Source organism: Bos taurus, chromosome 9, assembly GCF_002263795.3.
Source record: "Bos taurus isolate L1 Dominette 01449 registration number 42190680 breed Hereford chromosome 9, ARS-UCD2.0, whole genome shotgun sequence".
NCBI lineage: Eukaryota > Metazoa > Chordata > Mammalia > Artiodactyla > Bovidae > Bos > Bos taurus.
Genome location: NC_037336.1, coordinates 32,060,746 through 32,083,866, shown reverse-complemented (window position 1 = coordinate 32,083,866; position 23,121 = coordinate 32,060,746). Strand labels below are relative to the sequence as shown.

The window sequence follows — 23,121 nt, the reverse complement described above, 5'->3', positions numbered from 1 at the left end:
GTTAAAAGACACTAATTTAGGAGCTTCAAAACCAACAAAAATTCTTGCTCACATTTTATCAGATGAAGATTGTGAAATACAATAGAATAAAAGAATACAAAATAGCAGGACAAAAATAGAAATTAAGAATTCTTGTAACAGTATAATAACTTTAAACTACACAACTAAACTTTTCTAAAAATAAAACATGTTTTAAAAATACATAATTAACAACATGAAAGATTAAGTAGTAGAGGAACATGTTAGAGACATGATAAAATTTTTTAAAGACCCAAGTTTTGTTTTTGGAAATGAAACTACAGTGGCTGAGAAGTTTAGCACACATTGAATAGGATTAACAGCAGATTTGACAGTGTAGAAGAAAAGATCACTGAATTTATAGACATAGCAATGGAAACTATCCAAAATGAACAAGAGAAAAAAGCTCCCCAAATTCAGCAGCGTATTGATGAATTTTTTTGGACAATGTTAAGTAGCATAATATATGTATAATTAATTGGAGTCCCCAAAGGCCAGGAGCAAGGGAAGTAGAAAAAAATATAAGAAATAATAAAAGCCAAAATATTTTCAAAATTTGATAAAACCTATAAACCCACAGATCCAAAGAATTCAGCAAATCCAAAGCATATGTGTAGGAGAAAAAAAAAAGTGTTGGTTTCTGTCATCAGTTTCTGGCACAGAGCTTGAAATCCTTTCCTAAATGATAAAAAATTCTCTTGTTCTAATATCTGCCTTTAATTGTTTCTGACACAGTGCTCCAAAAGCCCTTGTAAATTCCTAAGTGGTAAGAGCACTAAAGAGCATCCTTTGTTCTATTTAAATGACTCCGAGTGGGCTTCTGGATGGAGCTGGTCACCAGAAAAACTAAACCTTGATTAGAAGCTTAGAATTTTTCAGCACTGGCTCCTCCATTTCTCCAGAGTGGGGAGAAGGGCTGGAACAGTTAATTGACCGTGCCTATGTGAGGAATCTTCGTAAAACCTCTAGTATGGCATTCAGAGAACTGCCAGGTTGGCGAACACACATCCACCTGGAGGGTGACACACCCCAGCTCCATGGGGACAGAAGCTGCCGCCCTCAGGCCACTCTCAGACTTCACCCTGTTTCTCTTCATCTGGCTGTTCATCCGGATCCTTTATCATATCCTTTAATAAACTGGTAAATGTGTTTCCCTGAGTTTGGTGAGCCACTCTAGTAAATTAATCAAATCTAAGAGGGGGTCATTAGAATCTCTAGTTGGTTGGAAGCACAAGTGACCACCTGGGCTTGGGACGGACATCCGAAGCATGTGTGTGTGGCCTGGAGTTACACTCTAGGACACCCAGCTGGTGGCATGTTGTGGAAAAAATGTACACATTTGGTGACCTGAAATAGTGTTTTGTGTACGGAGTAAAAAAGACCCACAGGAGATTGAACTAAAGATATTCCCTACAACAGGAGGGAAAGGCTGTATTTAGTTATCCACTCATCTGTTAATGGACACTTGGATTACTTCAATTTTTTGGCTATTGTGAATAATGCTGCTATGGCCACTGGTACGCAGGTATATGTGTGAGTTCCTGCTTTCAATTCTGCTTTTGGGAATATACCTAGTAGTGGAATTGTTGGATCATGTGATAATTTTATGTTTAAATTTTTGAAGAACTGGTGGACTATTTTCCACAGCAACTGTACCATTTTACATTCCCACTAGCAGTGCTAAAGGGTCTCAATTTTTCCATTCTTTTCTCCCTTAAAAAAATTAATAAAAAGCCATCCTAATGGGCATGAAGTATCTCATTGTGGTTTTGACTTACCTTTTTCTAATGGCTAGTGATGTTGAACATCAAGTACTTATTGGCCATTTGTATCTTCTGTGGAGAAATGTCTATGTCTGTCACCCACTTTTGTTTTTTGGTTTAGTTTTAGTAATTCTTTATATAGTCTGGGTATTAATCCCTTATAGGTATATGCTTTATAATTATTCTCCCCTATTTTGGGGGCTGTCTTTTTCACTGTTAGTAGTGTCCTTTGGTGCACAAATGTTAATTTTGATGAAGTCCAATTTATCTTTGTGCTTTGGTTATCTGAACTTTTGGTGTCATATCAAATAAATCATTCCCAAATCCAAGGTCATGAAGGTTTACCCTACCTGTTTTCTTCTAAGAGATTTATTTTTCATTTGGGTCTTTGATCCACTTAAGGTGTAATCAGGTCCAAGAGTTCATGTTCACTCTTTATGTGGATATCCAGTTTTTCTAGTACCATTTACTGAAAGACTGTCCTTTCTCAATCATTTGACCACAAATGTGAGAGTTTGCCTCTGGGTATCAATTCTATTTCAAAGAGATTTTTGACTAGGCTCAGAGAGCTTCCAGGTTGGGGAACCAGAATGCTTTCGTGGGCAACCATGCTGGGCCCCTAACTCCACTGGGACAGAAGCTCCTTTGGGACCTCACACTATATATATATATAATTTTTTTTAATCTGGCAGTTGATTTATATCCTTTAATATCCTTTGTAATAAATCAGTAATCTAGTGAGTAAACAGGTTTCCTAAGTTCTGTGAGCCTCTCTAGCAAATTAATCAAACCCAAGGAAGGGATCATGAAACGTCTGGTTTATAGCCAGTAATAACCTGGGCTTATGATTAGGAAGTGAAGTGGAGGGTAATTTTATAGGATTGAACCCTTAACACGTGGAATCTGATGTCATCTCTGGGTAATTAGTGTCGGAATTGAGTTGAAAAATAGGACACCCAGCTGGTGTCAGAGAATTGCTTGGATGTGCAGGTAAATGCCCCCGACACACATTGAAAACTGGTGACCAGACCCTTTAGTAAGGCAATTGATAGTATTTGTCCACTGTGGCTTTACTTCTAAAATTCTAGCATAATAACAGTCTTGTTCCTCTTTCTTCCTTCTGTTGTACTTACCAAACAAAATCCTAATCCTGGTTATGTATAACTATCCATTCCTGTAAACCTGTATCCAAGTAGCTGGTCAAAGAACATAATCATGCTGCTGGGTGTCAATGTAAACATATAGCCTCTGAGCTCAACCACTGCCTGACAATCCTTTTCCACTTCTCTAGTATACATGCTCTACTCCAAGACAACTGATGACTCAACCCATGGTAATTTATACCTTTCTCAAACTCTCATTATATTTGTAGGTTCAGGAAGCAACAGTTAGAAAAGGACATGGAACAACAGACTGGTTCCAAATAGGAAAAGGAGTACATCAAGGCTGTATATTGTCACCCTGCTTATTTAACTTATATGCAGAGTACATCAAGAGAAACGCTGGGCTAAAGAAGCACAAGCTGGAATCAAGATTGCCCGGAGAAATATCAATAACCTCAGATATGCAGATGACATCAGCCTTATGGCAGAAAGTGAAGAGGAACTAAAAAGTCTCTTGATGAAAGTGAAAGTGGAGAGTGAAAAAGTTTGCTTAAAGCTCAACATTCAGAAAACTAAGATCATGGCATCTGGTCCCATCACTTCATGGGAAATAGATGGGAAACAGTGGAAACAGTGTCAGACTTATTTTTTGGGGCTCCAAAATCACTGCAGATGGTGACTGCAGCCATGAAATTAAAAGACGCTTACTCCTTGGAAGGAAGATTATGACCAAACTAGATAGCATATTGAAAAGCAGAGACATTACTTTGCCAACAAAGGTCCATCTAGTCAAGGCTATGGTTTTTCCAGTGGTCATGTATGGATATGAGAGTTGGACTGTGAAGAAAGCTGAGCACCGAAGAATTGATGCTTTTGAACTGTGGTGTTGGAGAAGACTCTTGAGAGTCCCTTGGACTGCAAGGAGATTCAACCAGTCCATTCTAAAGGAGATCAGCCCTGGGTGTTCTTTGGAAGGAATGATGCTAAAGCTGAAACTCCAGTACTTTGGCCACCTCATGTGAAGAGTTGACTCATTGGAAAAGACTCTGATGCTGGGAGGGATTGGGGGCACGAGGAGAAGGGGACGACAGAGGATGAGATGGCTGGATGGCATCACCGACTCGATGGACGTGAGTTTGAGTGAACTCCGGGAGCTGGTGATGGACAGGGAGGCCTGGAGTGCTGCGATTCATGGGGTCACAAAGAGTGGGACACGATTGAGCGACTGAACTGAACTGAAAGAGTATCCATCTTACTACATAGCCCAGGAGACTGAGTCACAGACATATTTGACACTTGTTGGTGGCAGAGCCAGTGGGGAGGGAGGGAGCCTCAGAGGTGAGCCTCCGATCACTGAAGTAGGCAAGTTCACTCAGGGATGTTACAGGGGAGATTCAAGCATTCTACGGGACAGCAGAAGAGAATGGGCATGGAAATGAGGGACTAAAGAGTGAAAATGTAGAACTTCTACATCCTTCTAACTGCAGGATTCTAGGATTCCATGTTGCTTCTTATATTCTATCAAAATGTCTCGCTGAAACTTCTCTTCCATCACAGTGTTAACAATGTTATGAGACTTCTCTGGCCATCTCTTTAATGTTATGACATGTAACCCAGTGACACAGTTGAAGGTTCTTACAAAACTGCTGCTTGTCTCTTCTCTCCTCTCCCTCCCCAGTACCAAAATTTGACAAAACACGTCTGACCCCACATTCCCTTTTCCTTATCACCTTCTCCTGACCTGTAGAGCCAAATTGCTTCAAAGAGGGGTTTTCACGCACTCTCTAAATTTCCTTTCACCTCAGTTCTCGGGAATTTAGCTTCTGTTGCCACCACTTACCCTATTTTTGCGGAGACCATTTTGTAGTTGTTGGAGCCAATGGGCACTTCTCATTATTTCCCTTTCCTGATCTCTACAGCACTTGGCACTGTTGGTTGGCTGCTCTCTCTTTGAACATCCTTCTTCCACAACATCACGCTTTTTGGGATCCATAACTCTACTTCTCGTTCTGCCCTCTAACTGTTGGTGTCCCCCTAAGTTCTGTGCCCAAGTCTGTTCCTTGTTGTTTTCATCCACATACCTCTGGCTTTCTCGAGCTCATACTTGCCATACTCGAGACCCTTGTGTTTAACTGCTTTTATTATTCCAGAGAAACTTTAATTTCAATACACCTGAAATCATACTGCATCTTTTGCCCACACTTCATTTTCTTTCATGTGCCACAAACATTTATCACCAATTCCCACCAGTTCTACATTTTCACTCTTTAGTCCCTTATTTCCATGCCCATTAACAATTCTTCCTTTCAGTCTTCATCTGAACCAATTCAATGAATTTTGGATCAGTCGTACTGTTGTTAGTCAGGGCCCCATCTTTTCTGAACAAATTGCAGCCAATATGTTTTTGGCTGATTTTGAAATGATTTTCAACAATTAAAAGCCTAAACCTGCTATTTATTACCTGCTTAAAATCTAGAGGATCAAGTTGAATTTCTTACTAAGCATTCCAGAACATCTGTAGCAGAGGGTCAAGGTTTCAAGCTTTCCTAGTTCTCTGTGTGTAAGGTGTGGGGAGGGCGCAAAGAGAGGGAGTTCAGGTTCTTCATCTGGGTGGCTGAAGGGTTAAAAATGTTACAGTTACACTGCCTAATACAAGCTCAAGAAATGGCTACTCTTATTATGCTCCATGGTCCTATAGGATTGCTGAGTTCTCTGGATGCAGCTGGCCTGCTCTTTCCTGTTTCAGCTTATACGTTAAACAGCCTCACCTTTGGTCTATCTGGTTAATTGCTACTCATTCTTAAATATTATACTGGGGTACCACTCCCATATCCAGCTTAGTCAGCTTGACATCACCGGCAAGTAGTCACCACTTAGGTAGAACTCACTTCCTCCTTTCTGCTCCCATTGTACACTGATTTGTGTCTCTTCTGATACTGCTATTAAAAAAAGAAAGGTTTGGTTTTAGATTATTTCAGCAAGTGTATGATTAGCTCCTTGCAGACAGGTGTTCATCATCTTTGTATGTCCATATCTAGCAGACAGACGCTTTACCGTCTGAGCCACCAGAGAAGCCAAGTCACCTGTAGGAATTCTAATAATCAAATCCTTGATAAGTAAATATCCAAATTATGAGATATGCATAAACAAGGGGCAAGAAAATGAGCTTATAACTATTTTCTAAAATAAGCATTAACCATTTTTTGTTGGAAAATTCAGTCTCTTAGTTGAAGAAAAAAATTAAAGCATTTGGTAAAAGCTTTTTTTCAGGATAACTTAAACAACACACTACCAGCTCTGCATATTCAAATGCAATGGTTTATTCCTTAAAGATTTTGTGAAGATAAAATGATAATCTTTCTTCTGGCCTCTCAGCACAGTGTCTGACATGTGGTAGTCATTTAAAAAGTTGGTCTTTAACATTATTATATTTATTCATAGATGTTTATATGAATGTTCACCCAGGCTCTTCTAAAATCTACATTACTGAATCAGCTAAATTTAGCACCCTTAGAAATGGATGCACTCTTTTAGGCCACAGGATACAATGTAGTAGCCTGCCAAGGTGTACTGAAAACTTTAAAAAGGTGTCATTAACATGTGATAGTGGTTACTTGTCCATGTTCATGTGTCAATACTAAGCTGCCTATTTAGAAAACTGACAAGCTGGCTTCTTAATACTGAGCACAGATGCTGTACTACAAAGTCTAGGTCTTTAACTATCAGAGTAATTCCAAAAACATAAGTTGGCAGTATTTTATATACTTGGAAGTCCATAATTCCCACAAGTGTTTTCATTCTAGCCTTCTAAATTTAGAGAACACACTTTAGTTATACATGGCAATGCAACAAATGAATAGGTTATAACATTTATTTCTCTATCCCGACTTTGCTATTATCGAAGTAAAATAATTGATATTTTATGATTATTATTCAGCGAAACTTTTTCTGGCAAGTCTTACCTGGAATTTAAAAGTATTTAAAAATTACCAACAAACTTACTAGAAAAAAGAAAAACATTGTTTGTTCTAACAAAATTTATTATGCAGTAATTACAAAGATTAAAGATTCTTCCATCTCAAATAAAAATAACTGTTATAATTACACACATAATATAGTACCTTAGAGTGAGTCCAATAAATATCACAGGAAGTACAGGGCATTTTCAACTGCAGAGACACATACTTTCTCACAGTGTGTGACACAGGAGAGCCTGTTCACATAATGATCTGTATAAGGTCATGCTCTTAGTAACAGTCCACACAGAACTGTGCCAAAGCAGTTCTTTCAGAACGTGAAGTACCGGGCAAACCACTCCTGGCGCTGGGGATCTGGAGAAGCCACCGGGGAAGCTTCACTCTGAGGAGGACTGGATTCATAAAGAGAGAGACATGTAACCCAGCGTTAAGCTGTTTTGCAAAATGAAGGGAAAAGCACATAAAACATCAGGGCAGACGACCACAACTAGTTCCCTATGTCAGGAGATGTGTTTTAAAGCTTGGCTGTTTCCTCTATACTAGATGGGGTCTCCCCTCCAGGAGAGTGCAGAAGCAGCTCAGATGAAGTCCGTTAAGGAGAAGCCATGTTACACAACAATTACAAAAAAAAAAAACACAAAAACCAAAAATCAGACAGTTGAGAAAAGTAATGTGACCCTCTTTGAACAAAAAAGTTCAGGAGGAACTGCGGGATATAAGAACAAGATAACATTCTTCTCGTTCAGCACCTTTTTGCTTTTCATTAAAATTTTTTTAGAATCTGACACAAGTATTTCTTACAGATGTGTCCTTAAATATAACTAATTTAAGTGACTAAACCATGGTATAATATTTTTCTGTATGTGTATTTAAACTTTCATAATTCCACAAGCAGATACTCTAGGGGAAAGGAATGTATTAAAAAGCCAATTTCCCCTCCATCTTCGAAGTTATATACTTTATACTTATCTTAACTCTAACTAAAGATTCTTTGGGCTAGTTAAGAAAATAAAAGCATCCCTACCGTCTTTGGGGGCAATTACAAGGCACGCAACAATGTGTAATGGAAACTCCAGTAGCCATGTTCCTTGAGCCCATGCGCATGCATCTTAATGATACCTGAACGCACCCATGCATGAGGGAAAATAAGCAACACACAGTATTTAGCAGGAGACACATTCAAACGTGTATTTGACTACTTTTCATTCTTGCTATCTTCTTTTCTATTTGAAATAATATCATTAACTAGTCATTAATCAGTTTAGAAAAAAAAGTAGTTTACCTGTAAGATTATTACTAGTGACACGGAGATTTAATAAGAACAAGTCAAAAAATTTTAAAACAGCACAAAATCAGTAAGCATAAAATAACAGTACTTTCTGACTTTAATTATTTCATGAGTAAACAAATAATTTCATTCTAATTTTACGTGTTAATACCTTTACTTGAGAACTCTGAGATAAAATTGTAATGTTAATTACAAAACTTTTCTTCTAAATTTCCTACTTTTATCATTAAGTTCCCAGAGCTTATATATTTTTTTATTTTGGCAAGAAGCATATATGTTTATAAATAAGCAAAGGGAAAATAAACAGATAAGAAACAAAAGCCACTTACTAAAAAATATTTTGAATTTCTGTAATAAGGATGGGTTGTTAATGAAAAATTGGTGATAATTCTTACATATTAAAATTCTAAGCGTATAATTACATTAGCACCTCTTTAAGCATTTAGAAAATTGACCGACAACAAAATAGAAAAAATCTTTTTAACAGTCAAAAAGGAGTTCTCTAGAGAGGTGATAAATATATTTTGAAGATATTTCACAGTAAAATTTCTTTTGCTAGGCTGTTCTTAAAGTAGTAGATTTCTGCAATGTAAGAAGTAAATTTCTCAAGTTAAAAAAGAAAAAACTGCACTGGTGAGACAGGGCTCACCTCAGAAATGTCTTGGGCTCTTTGGGTGGCACAGGCTGAGGAAGTGGCTTGCTGCTGTTGAACTCAATATCATGGACGGGAGAGTTAGGAATGGGATCCAGGCGGTTAGGATGTCCATTGCCCACTCCACCAGATTCCAGAGCACTTAGATTGGGAACACTCACAAACCTGTTTGTTGGTGACTTATCGTTCTTCTTCTTTTGCTGCATTAAAAATAATACATGTGAGGACAGTGCCTGCATGAGGACGAATGAGAAAACAGGAAGAGTAGAAGAAATAAATTTGGCATGGGAAAATTTTGGAAGCTGGATGTTAAAATGAACCAGTGTTACCCAAAATGTGGTCTGGGGATCTTTGGAGGTGTTCTTTATCTACATGGAACCCTCACAGACAGACATACTGCTTGGATAGAAAGAATGAGGAAAAAATGTTTAGGAATGGTTCATGGGGAGGAGGGTGGGTGGAGAGAAGGCCAAGGGGTAAAGACTATCGGGAGGGAAAGAGGGAAAGCGTACATCTCATGGATCTCATGAGGTTGCATGGGTTTAAGCTAAAATGAGGAAAAGATGAAAAGTTAACATAATTTTAAAAGAGAGGTCCGTGAACTTTAGCCATCTGTCAAAGGGAGGCAGTCCTTGCCTGGAAAATAAAAGGAATGAGAAAATGCTTGGCAAAGTTAGTTTGAAACAAATCTCACATTTCTACCTAGGACTTAGAGCTGACCTAGAGAAATAATTTGGTTTTAAATTCACTATACCATCTCTCTGAAGAGGGAAAATGAAATCTGTATACTTAAGTCTCATTTACCAATTCATTAGTAGTGTCATAATTAGCTCACAATCTTTTAAGACATTTAAAAGTTATAAAACAAAAGTGATCAATGTAATCTTTTAACTGGTCTTTAAAATTGACAGATGAAAACAGCAATACAACTGCGGATTGTTAATATCTATTGGCTTTCAAATCATTAGCTTTAAGCTCTATTCATTTGTAGAATCAATGAACATCATCTTGCTATGTGGAGTAAAAATTAATATGTATGATATTTTGAATATTCCCATCTTTTACTGACTACAAGCGTGCTAATTAAATGTATGAAATAATTTTTTTGTAAGATGACTCCAGAATTTTAAAGAAAGACAATAGACAAGATGGTCCTTTTCCTTATGTATAATGACCTCATTATCTAGACATTGTCCTCTATGTCGTTTTCTGTGAATCATAAAGTCCCAGGAAAGAAGCCTATTTTAGCATAACTGCAAAAATAAAGGGTGATACCCTCTTCAGAATTATTTGTGAAAACTGAATCACTATTAGGAGTCAAAATTTATGAAGATGTATCTTTGGCATTTCTAGTCATAAGAAGGCATAATCAAAACTACTTAAGTTTTTATTTTAAGAAATCAAAAGTATCATTGACAACATTCTACAATAATGATCTTGTGACTAAAAATGTAATTCTAATAAAATAAGTAAAAAGAAAATATTTCTAATCTTGTTTTAACAAGTCTCATAACCTAGCTTTTTAATTAAAAGCTTCAGTTCAGTTCAGTTCAGTCGCTCAGTCGTGTCCGACTCTTTGCGACCCCATGAATTGCAGCATGCCAGGCCTCCCTGTCCACCACCAACTCCCGGAGTTCATTCAAACTCTTATGTCACCCTAAATAATGAATTTAAAAACTGAAACTAACTATATTCATTCATTCACCAATAATTTTTTTTGCAAAGGCTCTATATGCCATTCCATTTTACAAATCATTTAAGTCATTTTAGAAAACAGTTTACAGTTTGAAGCAGTTTAACTTGTAAAGGAAGGATAGATCCCATCTTCTTAACAGAAGTTTTATGAGCTTGGAAAGCAGAAGTTTTTCTGGCTAAAGGCCTAAGAGAAATTAGGTATGACGTGAAAATTAATGAAATATGAATTGGAAAAAAAAACCAGCTTTAGCACTGGCATTTTTATTTCTACTACTGATTTATGCTAAAAGATATGTAATCCCTATAAAGCCAACATACATAACTATTTTTTATTACTTGCTTTATTCACTAGAGTGATTTGCTCTAGCTTATAAGAAAATATGACCTTTTGCTACTGAACAAATATTTACTAAGTCTCCATTATACCTATAGCACCACAACAGGAGCCAGAGTAGTCTGGGGCACCAAGAGGTACAAGGCTTAGCCCTGTCCATTTCATTTGTCTATAAGGCTCTTCTATCTGTCCTAAGACAGCAACAGAATGTTAGAATAGGTCATTTTCAATTTTAATTATCAAAAAAAGGTGAGAAGGCCATGAGAAATAAGGCCATTCTCTGAAGACGAGTAGGTAACAAAATGCATGTCCAACCCAAGGCCCATTATGATGGCAGGGAGAGCTGTTGGGGATACACTGCTTGGAGTACTTTTCAAGATTCCCCAGAGGATAGTGAACACTAAGGAAATGATGGAAATTATCTTGAAAAGACTCAGAAGTTAGCTTTTTAAAAAAAAAAGATATGAAAAATGAAATGGTATAACCAAGGTTTTACAATGTTAATAAAACATTGTTTCAAGGAATATGAATTCTCAGCAAATAAATGAATGTTATTAGCATCTAATTCTGAAAATTAGTACACAAAGAATTCATAGATTTAGTGCTAGATTATTAAATTTAAGGAAACACTTTTTGGAAGCTTTATCCTATGCTGCTCTAAATATTTTATAAAAATTTTAATCACGTTTAAAACCACATTCCTATTTTACAATGTTTATAGCACATACCTTCATCAGTGGATTAATAACACCAACCGTAGGACTTGAGTTAAACACTTTGTTGAAGTTAGTTTCTCGATTGACTAATTCCAGCTGATAAAATTTATTATCCTCCTATGCAAAAGGATTACAAACATTTCTTAAACATTTTCTATTGACTATTTAAATCTTAACTATATAAATGCCATTTCATTCAAAATTTAATACAAAACCTGAATGAAAACTTATATACATTATTCAAAGAGTTCTAGACCTAATTGCCAGGGTCTTAAAGTTGGCTGGTTGGTAAGTTCTCAACATCTTTAAAACCTTATGCTCTGGGACTCCTCTCTACCCTTTCATACCTCTTCCCTCCAAGGCTAGAACTAAACTCTCTATTTGGCCCATCTCTTTTCCAGAGGGCTGATGTGTGTTTTGATTAGGCTTAACTTGTATTCATGGAGCTGTGTGCATGGCTGAGTTGTTTCCGTCTAGGAAGATGACACTATGGTGTATCATTATTTGTGAGTCCTAATCTGCTCTCTGAGACATCAATATATTTCAGCAGTGGTAACCACAGAATAGAGAAAAAGTGAATGGTCCATACAGAGATAAGCCCTTTGCCTTTGGTTTCACCAAGTGCTTCCTACAATCAGACTGTAGGAAGTAAACACATAAGTAAATGGATCACTGTGTTGTGAAAGGCAGGGCTATGCTCTAGTAGAACTAGATTATTCAGCCCCCTTCTAGTTACCACTGACTATAATTTGCATTGTTAATCTTAGCCCACGTGCCTCACAGTTCATAGAATCAGGGAGTAGTGAAAAGACTCTACACTACCCTGTGGCTAGAACTGGAAAATCAATAGCGATTTCTACCAAAGATTAAAAAATAGTAATACATTTGCTGATTTCATGGAGGGAATATAAGGTAATTTTTCTGAATCTACTGCTATTAGAGCAAGCTATGATGCATGTGCTCATGTTCACAAAGCTTGGGAAAATGGGTATTTAGTAGGATGAAGTATCTCATACTCTGTCTTTCCAATGCCTGCTTCTGGGTTTCATCTATGAACCCCTAGTCAACTACCTCTTGCTTTTGGCAGGAACTTCTAATGCCAGGAAATAGGATGGCTTTCCTACATGCTTCAAGAAACATTTTAAGGAACAAGGACTTCAAATATAAATGCTCTTAGACTCTCTTTGCACGCTAATATCCAAAGCTGTTATGAAGAAATCAATTAGCAAATACAATGGTTAGCATTCCATTTCTAGTTTTACTATGATTTTATTTGTCAGTAGCAGTAAAAAGCAGTATTTTACTTACTGATCAGGTCATATAATTTTATAAGATTCTGAAATGTTTTATGAATTTTAAAACATTTGTGTATTTTTATTCTTGAAGAATAATGACTCTAATGAAGGCAGTATATTTATTGTTAAATCTGTATTTTCTTCCCTGATGGACTTCTCAGAGCCCCTAACACCTCAGTGTGCATTGAGACTCTCAACAGAGAGCTGGTAGCTTTTCTTAGGGAAACCCTAAGACAATGGAATCCTTTTTCCATGAAGTATGTCTTTGGATCAGGTTTTGGTGGAATACACTTTAGGAAGTTAACATGACTAATTGGAAGTATACACTGCAGGCTAATGCATGTATGTGCTGAATGTTCTTTCCCATCCAATTCTAATTCTACATGTATAGTACACACACACACACACACACTTCAACAGTTTATTAACTGTACACTGGCAATGACATATTACTGAACATTCAATATGTATTAAAAAGCATTTTTAAAAAAAATTACTGAAAAAAATCTCCTTACACTAATACCAAGTTTAAATTTTAAAACTGTATTTATCCTTGTAAAACATTTTAACAAATGTTCAATCATAATACATATTTTGTACTTTTTCAACTTTTGTTTAGCATTACTTAAAAATATTTTCCCATTCAACAGCCTATTAATTATTAACATAGTTACACCATAACCTCCCACTTTGCAAAACCGAAACAATTTACCATTAGCTTCTTTATGACCTGGTCTCTTTCTGTAAGCATGGCTTTTAATTCTGCAATCATCTGTATATCTTCTGGTTTTGATTCTCTCATTAGATATTTTTCTTCCATCTCTTCTAGTCTAAAAACAAGAAAACCTTTAGTTCATTGATATGATGCAGACATTATTTTGTAATGCCTATATTTTTCAAATTAGTCCAGCTGAACACACAAAATTTACACAGTTGAACGTTTTTGCTAAAACTTGTAAGCATCATGACATGACTACCTCAAGAGTTAGTGTTATTTCCTGGAACTCTGCTCAATGTTATGTGACAGCCTAGATGGGGAGGGGAGTTTAGGGGAGAATGAATACATGAATAAGTGTGGCTGAGTCCCTTTGCTGTTCTCCTGAAACTGTCACAACATTGTTAACTGGCTATACCCCAATACAAATAAAAAGTTAAAAAAAGGGGAGGCAGTATTATTTAAGGCTCTTTAAGGGTAAATGGTGTTATTAGAGGCTTTGCAGATCACTATTGGAAGAATTCACTCGTTTTTAAGTTATTTAAGTATACACGGGAATAAGGTGGGGTATGTGCTATAGAAGAAATAATATACTAACCTAGCAATGCTGGCTCGATGCTGGACATGTAGGCTTACTACTGAGAGAATTTACCACACATACAATATTGTGTGATGATAGAAGGTTTGGTAACATACATAAAAAGGACAAAAGATACAGAGGAAAGGGGAACAAAGCACACACACAAATGACCTCATTCTTTCCTGGTTTATGGGAAATGCAGCTTACAAATTCCATGTGTCAGCTGGTACATATAAACTGGAAAAAAAAATGGTTCACTGGATAATAAGAAGAATTATATTTCCTTCTGGGCCTGTTCATCTGCCCTGGAGGAAGTGAGAAGGTAACAGAACTAAATGTCACTGAAGATTCTAGAACAGAGGCCACTTTTATGAGCAGAGGTGCCACAGACCCTACAGAGTCTAAGGATAGGACAGGGCTCAGTGAAGAGGATGCAAATAGAAACCGCTAGCTTAGTCTGAAAAAAAAAAAGCACTCTGAATTGTAGAATATTCAAATAACTAGAATACTTTTAAAACTTGTTTTCAAAATACAAAGAATAAACTTAAGCTCAATAAAACTTACAGTTAATGAAGATTCACAGAAAAATTTATTTACTCAATATTGAGAAACTTCTAGATGATCTATTCTCTAGGATTTGATAAGCCATTCCCACCCACCACTACCTCCCCCCACACAATACCAGAGGGGTACCAGAATCTCTGCATTTTTTGTACTTTAACTCCACTAACTCAGCTCAAGCCAAAGACTTGGAGATAACATTTTTGGCTCCCTATCCAGGCCCGTGGCTAAAGTTCTACTCTGGGAAGTAGGGAAGTAAGAGGGGGAGAAGTGTGGAGCGAGGGAGCAGCTGTCTCAGGATCCGCTGGGACTTTGTCAGTCCAGTGTGAGGCTCGTTTCACTAACATCAATTGTCTTCTGCTGTGCCAAGTCAATGAGCTCATATACAGTAACCTTGCATTTTATCATGACGTGGCACTGTATTGGCAAAGGTTTATATGTTTTACGGGCAGTGGTTTTGAGAAGCTTGAGAAACAGGGAAAAGGGCATTTGTGTTTCACACCACAGCAGCCACAAGGGGTCACTGGAACACTTTATCAGTTAAAAATAAGGTACAAGATTTTTGAGCTGTTTCCTGAGACTGTACAAAAATACCTGGTAATAAATGGTCGTTAAAAAAACAAAAATCTTAATTTAAAGCCTTATTTTAAACCATTATGTTGATCTTTTTGTACCAGTACAATGAGAAGTCAAGGTAAAGTGAGTCTAAAACAGTTAGTTAAGATCCCTGAACCACCTTTCTGCATAATAAAGGTCTCTACTTAAATTCCAGTGTATGTTTTTGTTTTAACATTCTTTACCTACAGAATTATCAGTTAATCTTCTCCACAAAATATCTTTACAGCACCAAGATTTTTTTAAAAGATACCTGGATATTAAATGGAAAAAATAAATGATTAAATTGAAGAAACATCCATATAAACACAAATGAGAAAGCATTAAAGGAGAGAACAAGTAATATGATGAAGATTTAATTTGCAAACATATTTCAAGAATTACCAGTCTTTCAAACTCCTGATGGGGGGAGTACACTTGGTACTCTTCTGATATCCACTCAAGTCAACACCCATCAATCTTTCTTCAATTGCCCCACATAGTTCTCTAAGCCAGCTGCTTACCAAAGACTAGGTGTGAACAACTAGTAATACAGGAGATGGTTTTTAGTTTGTTCTCCTTTAATCATTTGGATTATGAAGAGAAAAGTCTGTTTGGTTCTGTGTATCTTGAATGGTCTTCATAACATATATGCTTATTACACTGTTCCACAACTCTCAAGCAGGCCTTGGGCGTCAGTGCTGCTGCTGCTGCTAAGTTGCTTCAGTCGTGTCTGACTGTACGACCCCATAGACGGCAGCCCACCAGGCTCCCCCATCCCTGGGATTCTCCAGGCAAGAACACTGGAGTGGGTTGCCATTTCCTTCTCCAATGCATGAAAGTGAAAAGTGAAAGGAAGTCGCTCAGTCATGTCCGACTCTTAGTGACCCCATGGACTGCAGCCCACCAGGCTCCTCCGTCCATGGGATTTTTCAGGCAAGAGTACTGGAGTGGGGTGCCATTGCCTTCTCCTGGGCATCAGTGCTAGCCAGGATCTAATAACATTGTTGTATTTTCAAGAAACTATATAATTATAGCTTTGCTTCTATTTAGAATAATGAAAAATGTTTTTCAGTAGTAATAATGGTTTAACTGCAGAGTTAAAAATTTAACAGGAAAAGCTGATTAAAATGAGTCAATTAAAAATGTTAAGAAAATAGTATCATAGGTGGACAGAAATTACCAATTTCCCAAAGACTTTATAGGAAAGATTAAAGCCTGGCAAACACTGCCTTGAGGGAACCATGCAAGTACATACAGCCTTTTACTCTAATGGGAATACAGATTCCCATTAGAAGTAACACAAAGAGTGAACAGACAGAAGTAGAGCATATAAAATTATTAATTAGGGTTACCAGGCATACATGCCCCACCCCACCCCTTTTTTTTTCACTCTGAAAGTATATAGGTCAGTGTCTGTGGTTCCTGGACAACACTAACCAAAACTATGAATGCTTAAAAAGCTGCATAAGAATTTTCCAAGTTGATAGTCCTTCTACGTTTTTAAAATAACTGACCAAAAAAAAAATTTCCGTAAGTTGAGCTTTTAGAGCCAAACAACAATAGTCACATATCTATTTTAGAATTTTAATCGTATAAGATGAAAGAACTCTAATATACCACGTTTCTCCTATAGCCTTAAGGAAAGGAAATAAAGTAATTCAAGCAGTATAACATTAAACTTTTCTTTTCACATAAATTATAGGCACAGACTCAACCTTGTGACAATAGAACCACCTACACACATCCTGACCTCACAAAGATTATGAAAATAACTTTACGGCAATTTAAAAATCAAACAACAATGAACTACTAGGGTACTATATTAAAAACTCAAACAACTTTTAAAGAGTAAGTAATTCTAATGCGGTGGAGAACTTCTTTTTAATTAGGGATTATTGACACAGTGGTAAAGAATCCGTCTGTCCATGCAGGAGAAGCAAGAAACAGGTTCGATCCCTGGGTCGGGAAGATCCCTGGAAGACGAAATGGCAACCCACTCCAGTATTTTTGCCTGGAGAATCCCATGGACAGAAGAGCCTAGCAGGCTACAGTCCAAGGGGTCACAAAGAGTCAGATGCAACTGAGCAACTGAGCATAAAAACACAGCACATTGAAAAAAAAAAAAACAACACAGCACAAACCTACTTAAAGTCCAAGTACAGAAACAGTGACAGACTATTTTCTGGGCTCCAAAGTCACTGCAGATGGTGATTGCAGCCATGAAATTAAAAGACGCTTACTCCTTGGAAGCAAAGTTATGACCAACCTAGACAGCATATTCAAAAGCAGAGACATTACTTTGCCAACAAAGATCCGTCTAGTCAAGGCTATGGTTTTTCCAGTTGTCATGTATGGATGTGAGAGTTGGACTGTGAAGAAGGCTGAGCGCCGAAGAATTGATGCTTTTGAACTATGGTGTTGGAGAAGACTTTGAGAGTCCCTTGGACTACAAGGAGATCCAACCAGTTCATCCTAAAGGATATCAGTCCTGAATATTCATTGGAATAACTAATGCTGAAGCTGAGACTCCAATACTTTGGCTACCTGATGGGAAGAACTGACTCACTGGAAAAGACCCTGATGCTGGGGAAGACTGAAGGCAGGAGGAGAAGGGGACGAAAGAGGATGAGATGGTTGGATGGCATGACCGACTCAATGGACATGAGTTTGAGTAAACTCCAGGAGTTGGTGATGGACAGAGAGGCCTGGTGTGCTGCAGTCCATGAGGTCACAAAGAGTGGGACACAACTGAGCAACTGAACAGAAACTCAGTGTTTCCCCCAAGAGGAAATTATCTTTTGGCTTCAGTACAGTGCTACAGTGCTAAGTTGCTTCAGTTGTGTCCAACTCTTTGTGACCCCATGGACTGTAGCCCACCCGGCTCCTCTGTCCATGGGATTTTTCAGGCAAGAATACTGGAAAGCTTTGCCATGCCCTCCTCCAAGGGATTTTCCCAACCCACGGATAGGACCTGTGTCTGTCTCCCGCACTGGCAGGTGGGTTCGTTACGACTAGCGCCACCTGGGAAGCCCTCAGTACAGTGAGAAAGTGGAAGTCACTCAGTAGTGTCCGACTCTTTGCAACCCCATGGACTATACAGTCCATGAAATTCTCCAGGCCAGAATACTGGAGTGGGTAGCCTTTCCCTTCTCCAGGGGATCTCCCCAACCCAGGGATCAAAGCCAGGTCTCCTGCATTGCAGGCAGATTCTTTACCAGCTGAGCCACAAGGGAAGCCCAGTACAGTGAGAAGTTAAGGCAAAATAAGGTAAAATAACCTAAACAATAATCATCTCTGAGGCAAATCACCTTTTTTTTTTTTGCATAATATAGTCTGCCATGACTCCAAGTTCTGTGTATATTTACATTTAGCTCAAACACAATTCTTTAAAAAACAGCCCATTCTCTCATTTGTTTCTAAAACAAAAACCATGACCTATTTCTTAGATACAATGTTTTTACTAAGATACTATACCATTCAAAAAAAATAAAATGATTTCTATAGAATATCTAAAAACCTAAGTAGGCTTTAACACCCAGCACTAGAGAAGATTGCTGGTAATCATTCTGTAACAGATACAGAAGTCTTATCACTATTTCTACAATGTTCTCTAGGTTCTCTCCTTTAGATTTCTGTCCCCATTTCATTTCCCTGGAGTCGAAACAAGGGCTTGGGACAGGAACAGAAACAAGAAATGTCCAGTTGCTTCAGAGGCCCCTCAGCTCCTGATCTCAACCTTGCAGGTAGACCCACGTTCCGCTGGTCCCTCCAACACACCCACTGCCGAGGACCCACAGGAGGTTCCTGATTTTGAAGCTTCAAAGTCAGTGTGCAGTTGACTAGGAACTTTAATAGGGTGCCCTTAGTTCTTTGAAACAGGCTGAAAATAGTCCAAAAGTTGTTCTTCCCAGTTCCTTAAACCAAGATGGACCCTCCCTGCATTCCACCTATGTCTAAATCCATTCAATAGATCCTAGCAGGCTGCATTTGAGGATACGGGTCAGAAATATCCAACTGTCTAAAATTCTTCTTTTCAATATGGAAGCCACTAGCCCATATGTGGCTATTAACATTTATATTAGTTAAAATTAAATAAGTTAAAAATTCAGTTCCTTGGTTTCACCAGCCACTGTCTGAAGTGCTCAATAGTCTTTGTGGCTAGCAGTTACTATACTGGACATTTTTGCTGTTACAGAAAAATCTGTTAGACGTTGCTGGTCTAAATACATTTGTATGTGTGTTTGTTTTTAACTAAGTGAGTAGATACCTAAAACTAGAGGCTAATTTCATGATGATAGCAGGTGAAAAAAGAAATATGGTTGGTTTAGCATAGAAAATGCTTCTAGTTGAAGCAGAAAAAAATGGTAGATCTAGAAAATCAGATAAAATACTTGACTTATGATAATACCAATTCTTTGATTAAAACTGAATAGTAAACTATTTACTATCTACTGAAAATTTATAATGTTCAAAACCATAAAAAACAGAAAGAAGTAAAAATGATATAACCTTTACTCTTTGTAAATTAACATTCCTAAGGAGACAGGACACACGGACAGACAGAGGTTATTATTACTGTGAGCATGGTTTTTCAGAGTATGAAGTGGGATATTTTGCAGCCTCTGCCTGATAAATAACACAGAGGTCAGAGGAAGGGAAAGCCCAGCCCTGGGGTTTATTGTAATTCATTTCTGCAAAATGTGTGAGGATATGAGCTCTTCTACACAGCAGGTATCTGAGCTCCTAACTGCAGCTCAAAAGGATTTAAAAAGTACCTCCAGTAACCACAAACACCAAAAACCACTATGACTGAGGAAATTATCTCAAGAGTCTCTACCATTTCAATGGTAACTTTATGAATTAGTAAATATTATAGGGAATCCTCAAAATTTTTACTTGTAAAATATTCCCTGAGTGCCAACTGATGGGAAAATTCTGTGTAGGTCCATCAGAAAGAGCACCTCCCTCAGAGGCCACTGAAGTAAATGCCAATGACTGGGGTAGGGGGTCAGGTGTTGGGGGGGGCTGTTTTCTATTTCAGCTGTAATAAAGTGGGCATATATGGTACATATGTAACAATATTTACTATGAGACTTGGCTGGTTAAATGCAGGAAATGAGAGATGACTGGAAGAAGGTAATAGGAATGACACAGAAGGTTATTCTAGACTGTAGAGGACAACACAGGAGACTCTCAGAAGGAAACTCATGTGTCGGTGTGGCTGACAGCCAAGTAGCAGACAGGGAACACGGATGGCTGTGCGAAGAGGCAGAGAAGGCACAGCCGAGCCAAAAGTTTGACTTTGAGGGTAATGGAATTAAGTCACTATTTTGACTTTATCAAACTCTGTGGAAATACTTACATTTTTTAATGAAGCCTTTTTAATTGATTGGAAAAAGAGAGATTGAAGGTGAATAAACGATATGATGCAGCTCAGAATAAATTATTTCTGAGATAACTTAAATTGGACCACACTTTAGGCCACAGAGATGGAGTGAATGCCAGGTGCATTGGCTATAGAAGTTTATAAATCAATATAAAAAAGAGAGGGGCAAGTAAATTAAAAAAAAAATACACAACAAAAACATAAACCAGTAATTAGAACTTTGGGTTTTAACTATATAGGAGCCACTATGTATAAGCATAATTTGTGATATTTTACCTTTATTGATTTCTAAAATCATAAATCAATCAAATGCTTGTTGTAGGAATTCAAACAATGTGTAAATAGAGTAATACAAAATAAGGAAATTTTTGCTCTTCTCCATTCCCAATATCTCCTAATCTAGTTCTTACAAGGAATTACTACCATTAAGAGGCGTATTTGTTTCTTTAAGATATTTTGGTATTTTGGCAAAATATGTATTATTAATATATATAGGATCATAATAATCCCACTGGTCACAATATGGATATCTTTTGAGTTTTCACCATGCTGTGATAGGTCATGATCCCTGAGGGACACTTTGGACAAATATTGTCCTAGTACAATTGTAGCAGCAGCAGCTGATTAAACATATTCATTCAACTGCCTTCTTCTAATTAAATAATATATTATATTGCAATTACCATCTGTAATATGGCATTCAGTTTTCTTTTTAAAATATCACTTAATTCGATTCAAGGCTAGCTAACCTGAGGTGAGACACAGTGCTTCTCAATTTATTTATTCTCCACATGTGAATTTTCTTTAACATAAGGTGACTTACGACACTTGTAAAGCTGCATTTACTTCCTTGAGTAGCTCGTTAGTCTTATTAAAATCTGCCCGCATGATATTTTTCTCTCTGAGGTGGTCTGCTGTCATGACATCCAGCTCTTTTTCAAGTCTCTTGTTTAAATCTTGTTCATGCAACCTGTTTAATTTATTTTTAGTTAAGAGAATGTTATTCTGAAGTCAAGCTTTCAAAACTTTCTATATTCTACCAGATTTGAAATGGTTTTTAGGTATAATATATAGAAAATTACAAAATCATTGGAAACAGTCTAAAGTACTTACTTTGCTCTAATCTTCTAGCTTGTTAAAGTTGTCTCCTTTAATGCTTTTTTAAATAACATTTTTAAAAGATTTCACTTATATATAATTTGAAAAGTTAGTAAATGCATATACATCATTCAGAATATAAACATTTCTTTTACAGTCAAATGATAACATAGTCAACAAAGTAAAAACTGGTCTTCAGTATCTTACTGGAAGGCTATCTAGTCATGAAAATAGGCATGTATTGTTAAATACCATTGCAATAGTCTTTCAAGTAACACTGCAAATTCCTTCTGCAGTAATTAATGGCATACCTCATCTGTTGGTTGGATTCACTTCGTATTCTGAGAATTTCTTTTCCCTTAAATTCCAATTCTTTGGTCAGGGCATTTATATTTTCATGAAGGTGCTGCACCTCCTTATCCAAGTCTGAGATGTGATGCTCTCTGTGTCTTACTTCATCCTGTAGATCTGTTATTCTGCACATGTGCTCCTTACTCTGGAAAATAAATAGTTCTGAAAAGTTTTCTACCTATTCACTTTCTCTGTTTAAGGGGAAGAAAATGACATACTGGAATGTCAAATGTAATAAATCTGACATTGCTTCAAAAGCAAACTGCTGAAACCAGGAAACCTCTATTCTCATATATATAAGGAAGTGTTTATATAGATTCAGTTTCAGTAATTTCAGGGCCACAGGGGACTCGAAAGACCATATAAACACATCTCCCTCATTTACCAAAGAGAGGATTTGTCCAAGAATGACTTATAATCAGTGGCATAGCTGAGATTAGAACACAGGGCTCTTACTCAGAAAGTTATGTGGTCTTGACGTAAAATGCTGGTACCACTGTCCTTTCATTTAAAAAGGACCAGCCTCTAATGAAGGCCATCCCCAAACACATACATCCTGTTGCTTAGAAGACTTCATTTGCTTCATGCTGGTCAAGCAGTTATCTTGTCTGACAGATAAGCTCCCTTCCATCTTCCTAGAAGTCACTGCTTTTGGCAAATTCTGCAGACCTAGACATTGTCAATTCCAGCAGCAGTCTAGCTGAAGAGAAAAGAACTTACCTCCATGGTTATAAGGTGGTTCATTTAAAGCTTTCTAGTAATGAAGGAAAATTTGAGCTGATCATTTAACATATTTGAAGAACAAAGTGAAAGCCATTAGTAATAAACTGATAAAGAATGGCCTTCATTGTACTTTGCCTAGAAATCCATTTCATCCATATATTCAGGATACAAACTATCTAATTAAAGACAGTACTTATGAGAAAAATGTAAAGTGTGAACAGTAGCTGTGCTAGTGATATGGAAATACAAATTATCTTTATTCTTCCTGA

The 23,121-nt window shown here is 37.2% G+C and overlaps 1 protein-coding gene across 6 annotated transcripts in view; it reads right to left on the bottom strand.

The window, feature by feature from the left end:
- Positions 1-6,903: 6,903 nt before the first annotated feature.
- FAM184A (family with sequence similarity 184 member A) overlaps positions 6,904-23,121 on the bottom strand; it is a 123,744-nt gene continuing 107,526 nt past the window's right edge. For 2 of the 6 annotated variants that reach the window (XM_015472792.3, XM_005210736.5), the window contains 6 exons: positions 22,090-22,274; positions 21,504-21,650; positions 13,554-13,671; positions 11,559-11,663; positions 8,799-9,001; positions 6,904-7,253 (listed from right to left, as the gene is read on the bottom strand). In XM_015472792.3, the coding sequence (XP_015328278.2) occupies positions 7,172-7,253; positions 8,799-9,001; positions 11,559-11,663; positions 13,554-13,671; positions 21,504-21,650; positions 22,090-22,274 (840 nt within the window). In that variant the 3' untranslated portion in view covers positions 6,904-7,171. Of the gene's footprint in view, positions 9,438-11,558; positions 11,664-13,553; positions 13,672-21,503; positions 21,651-22,089; positions 22,275-23,121 lie in introns of all 6 variants that reach the window. The other 4 variants (XM_015472794.3, XM_002690079.6, XM_015472795.3 and 1 more) reach the window with 3 other exon arrangements.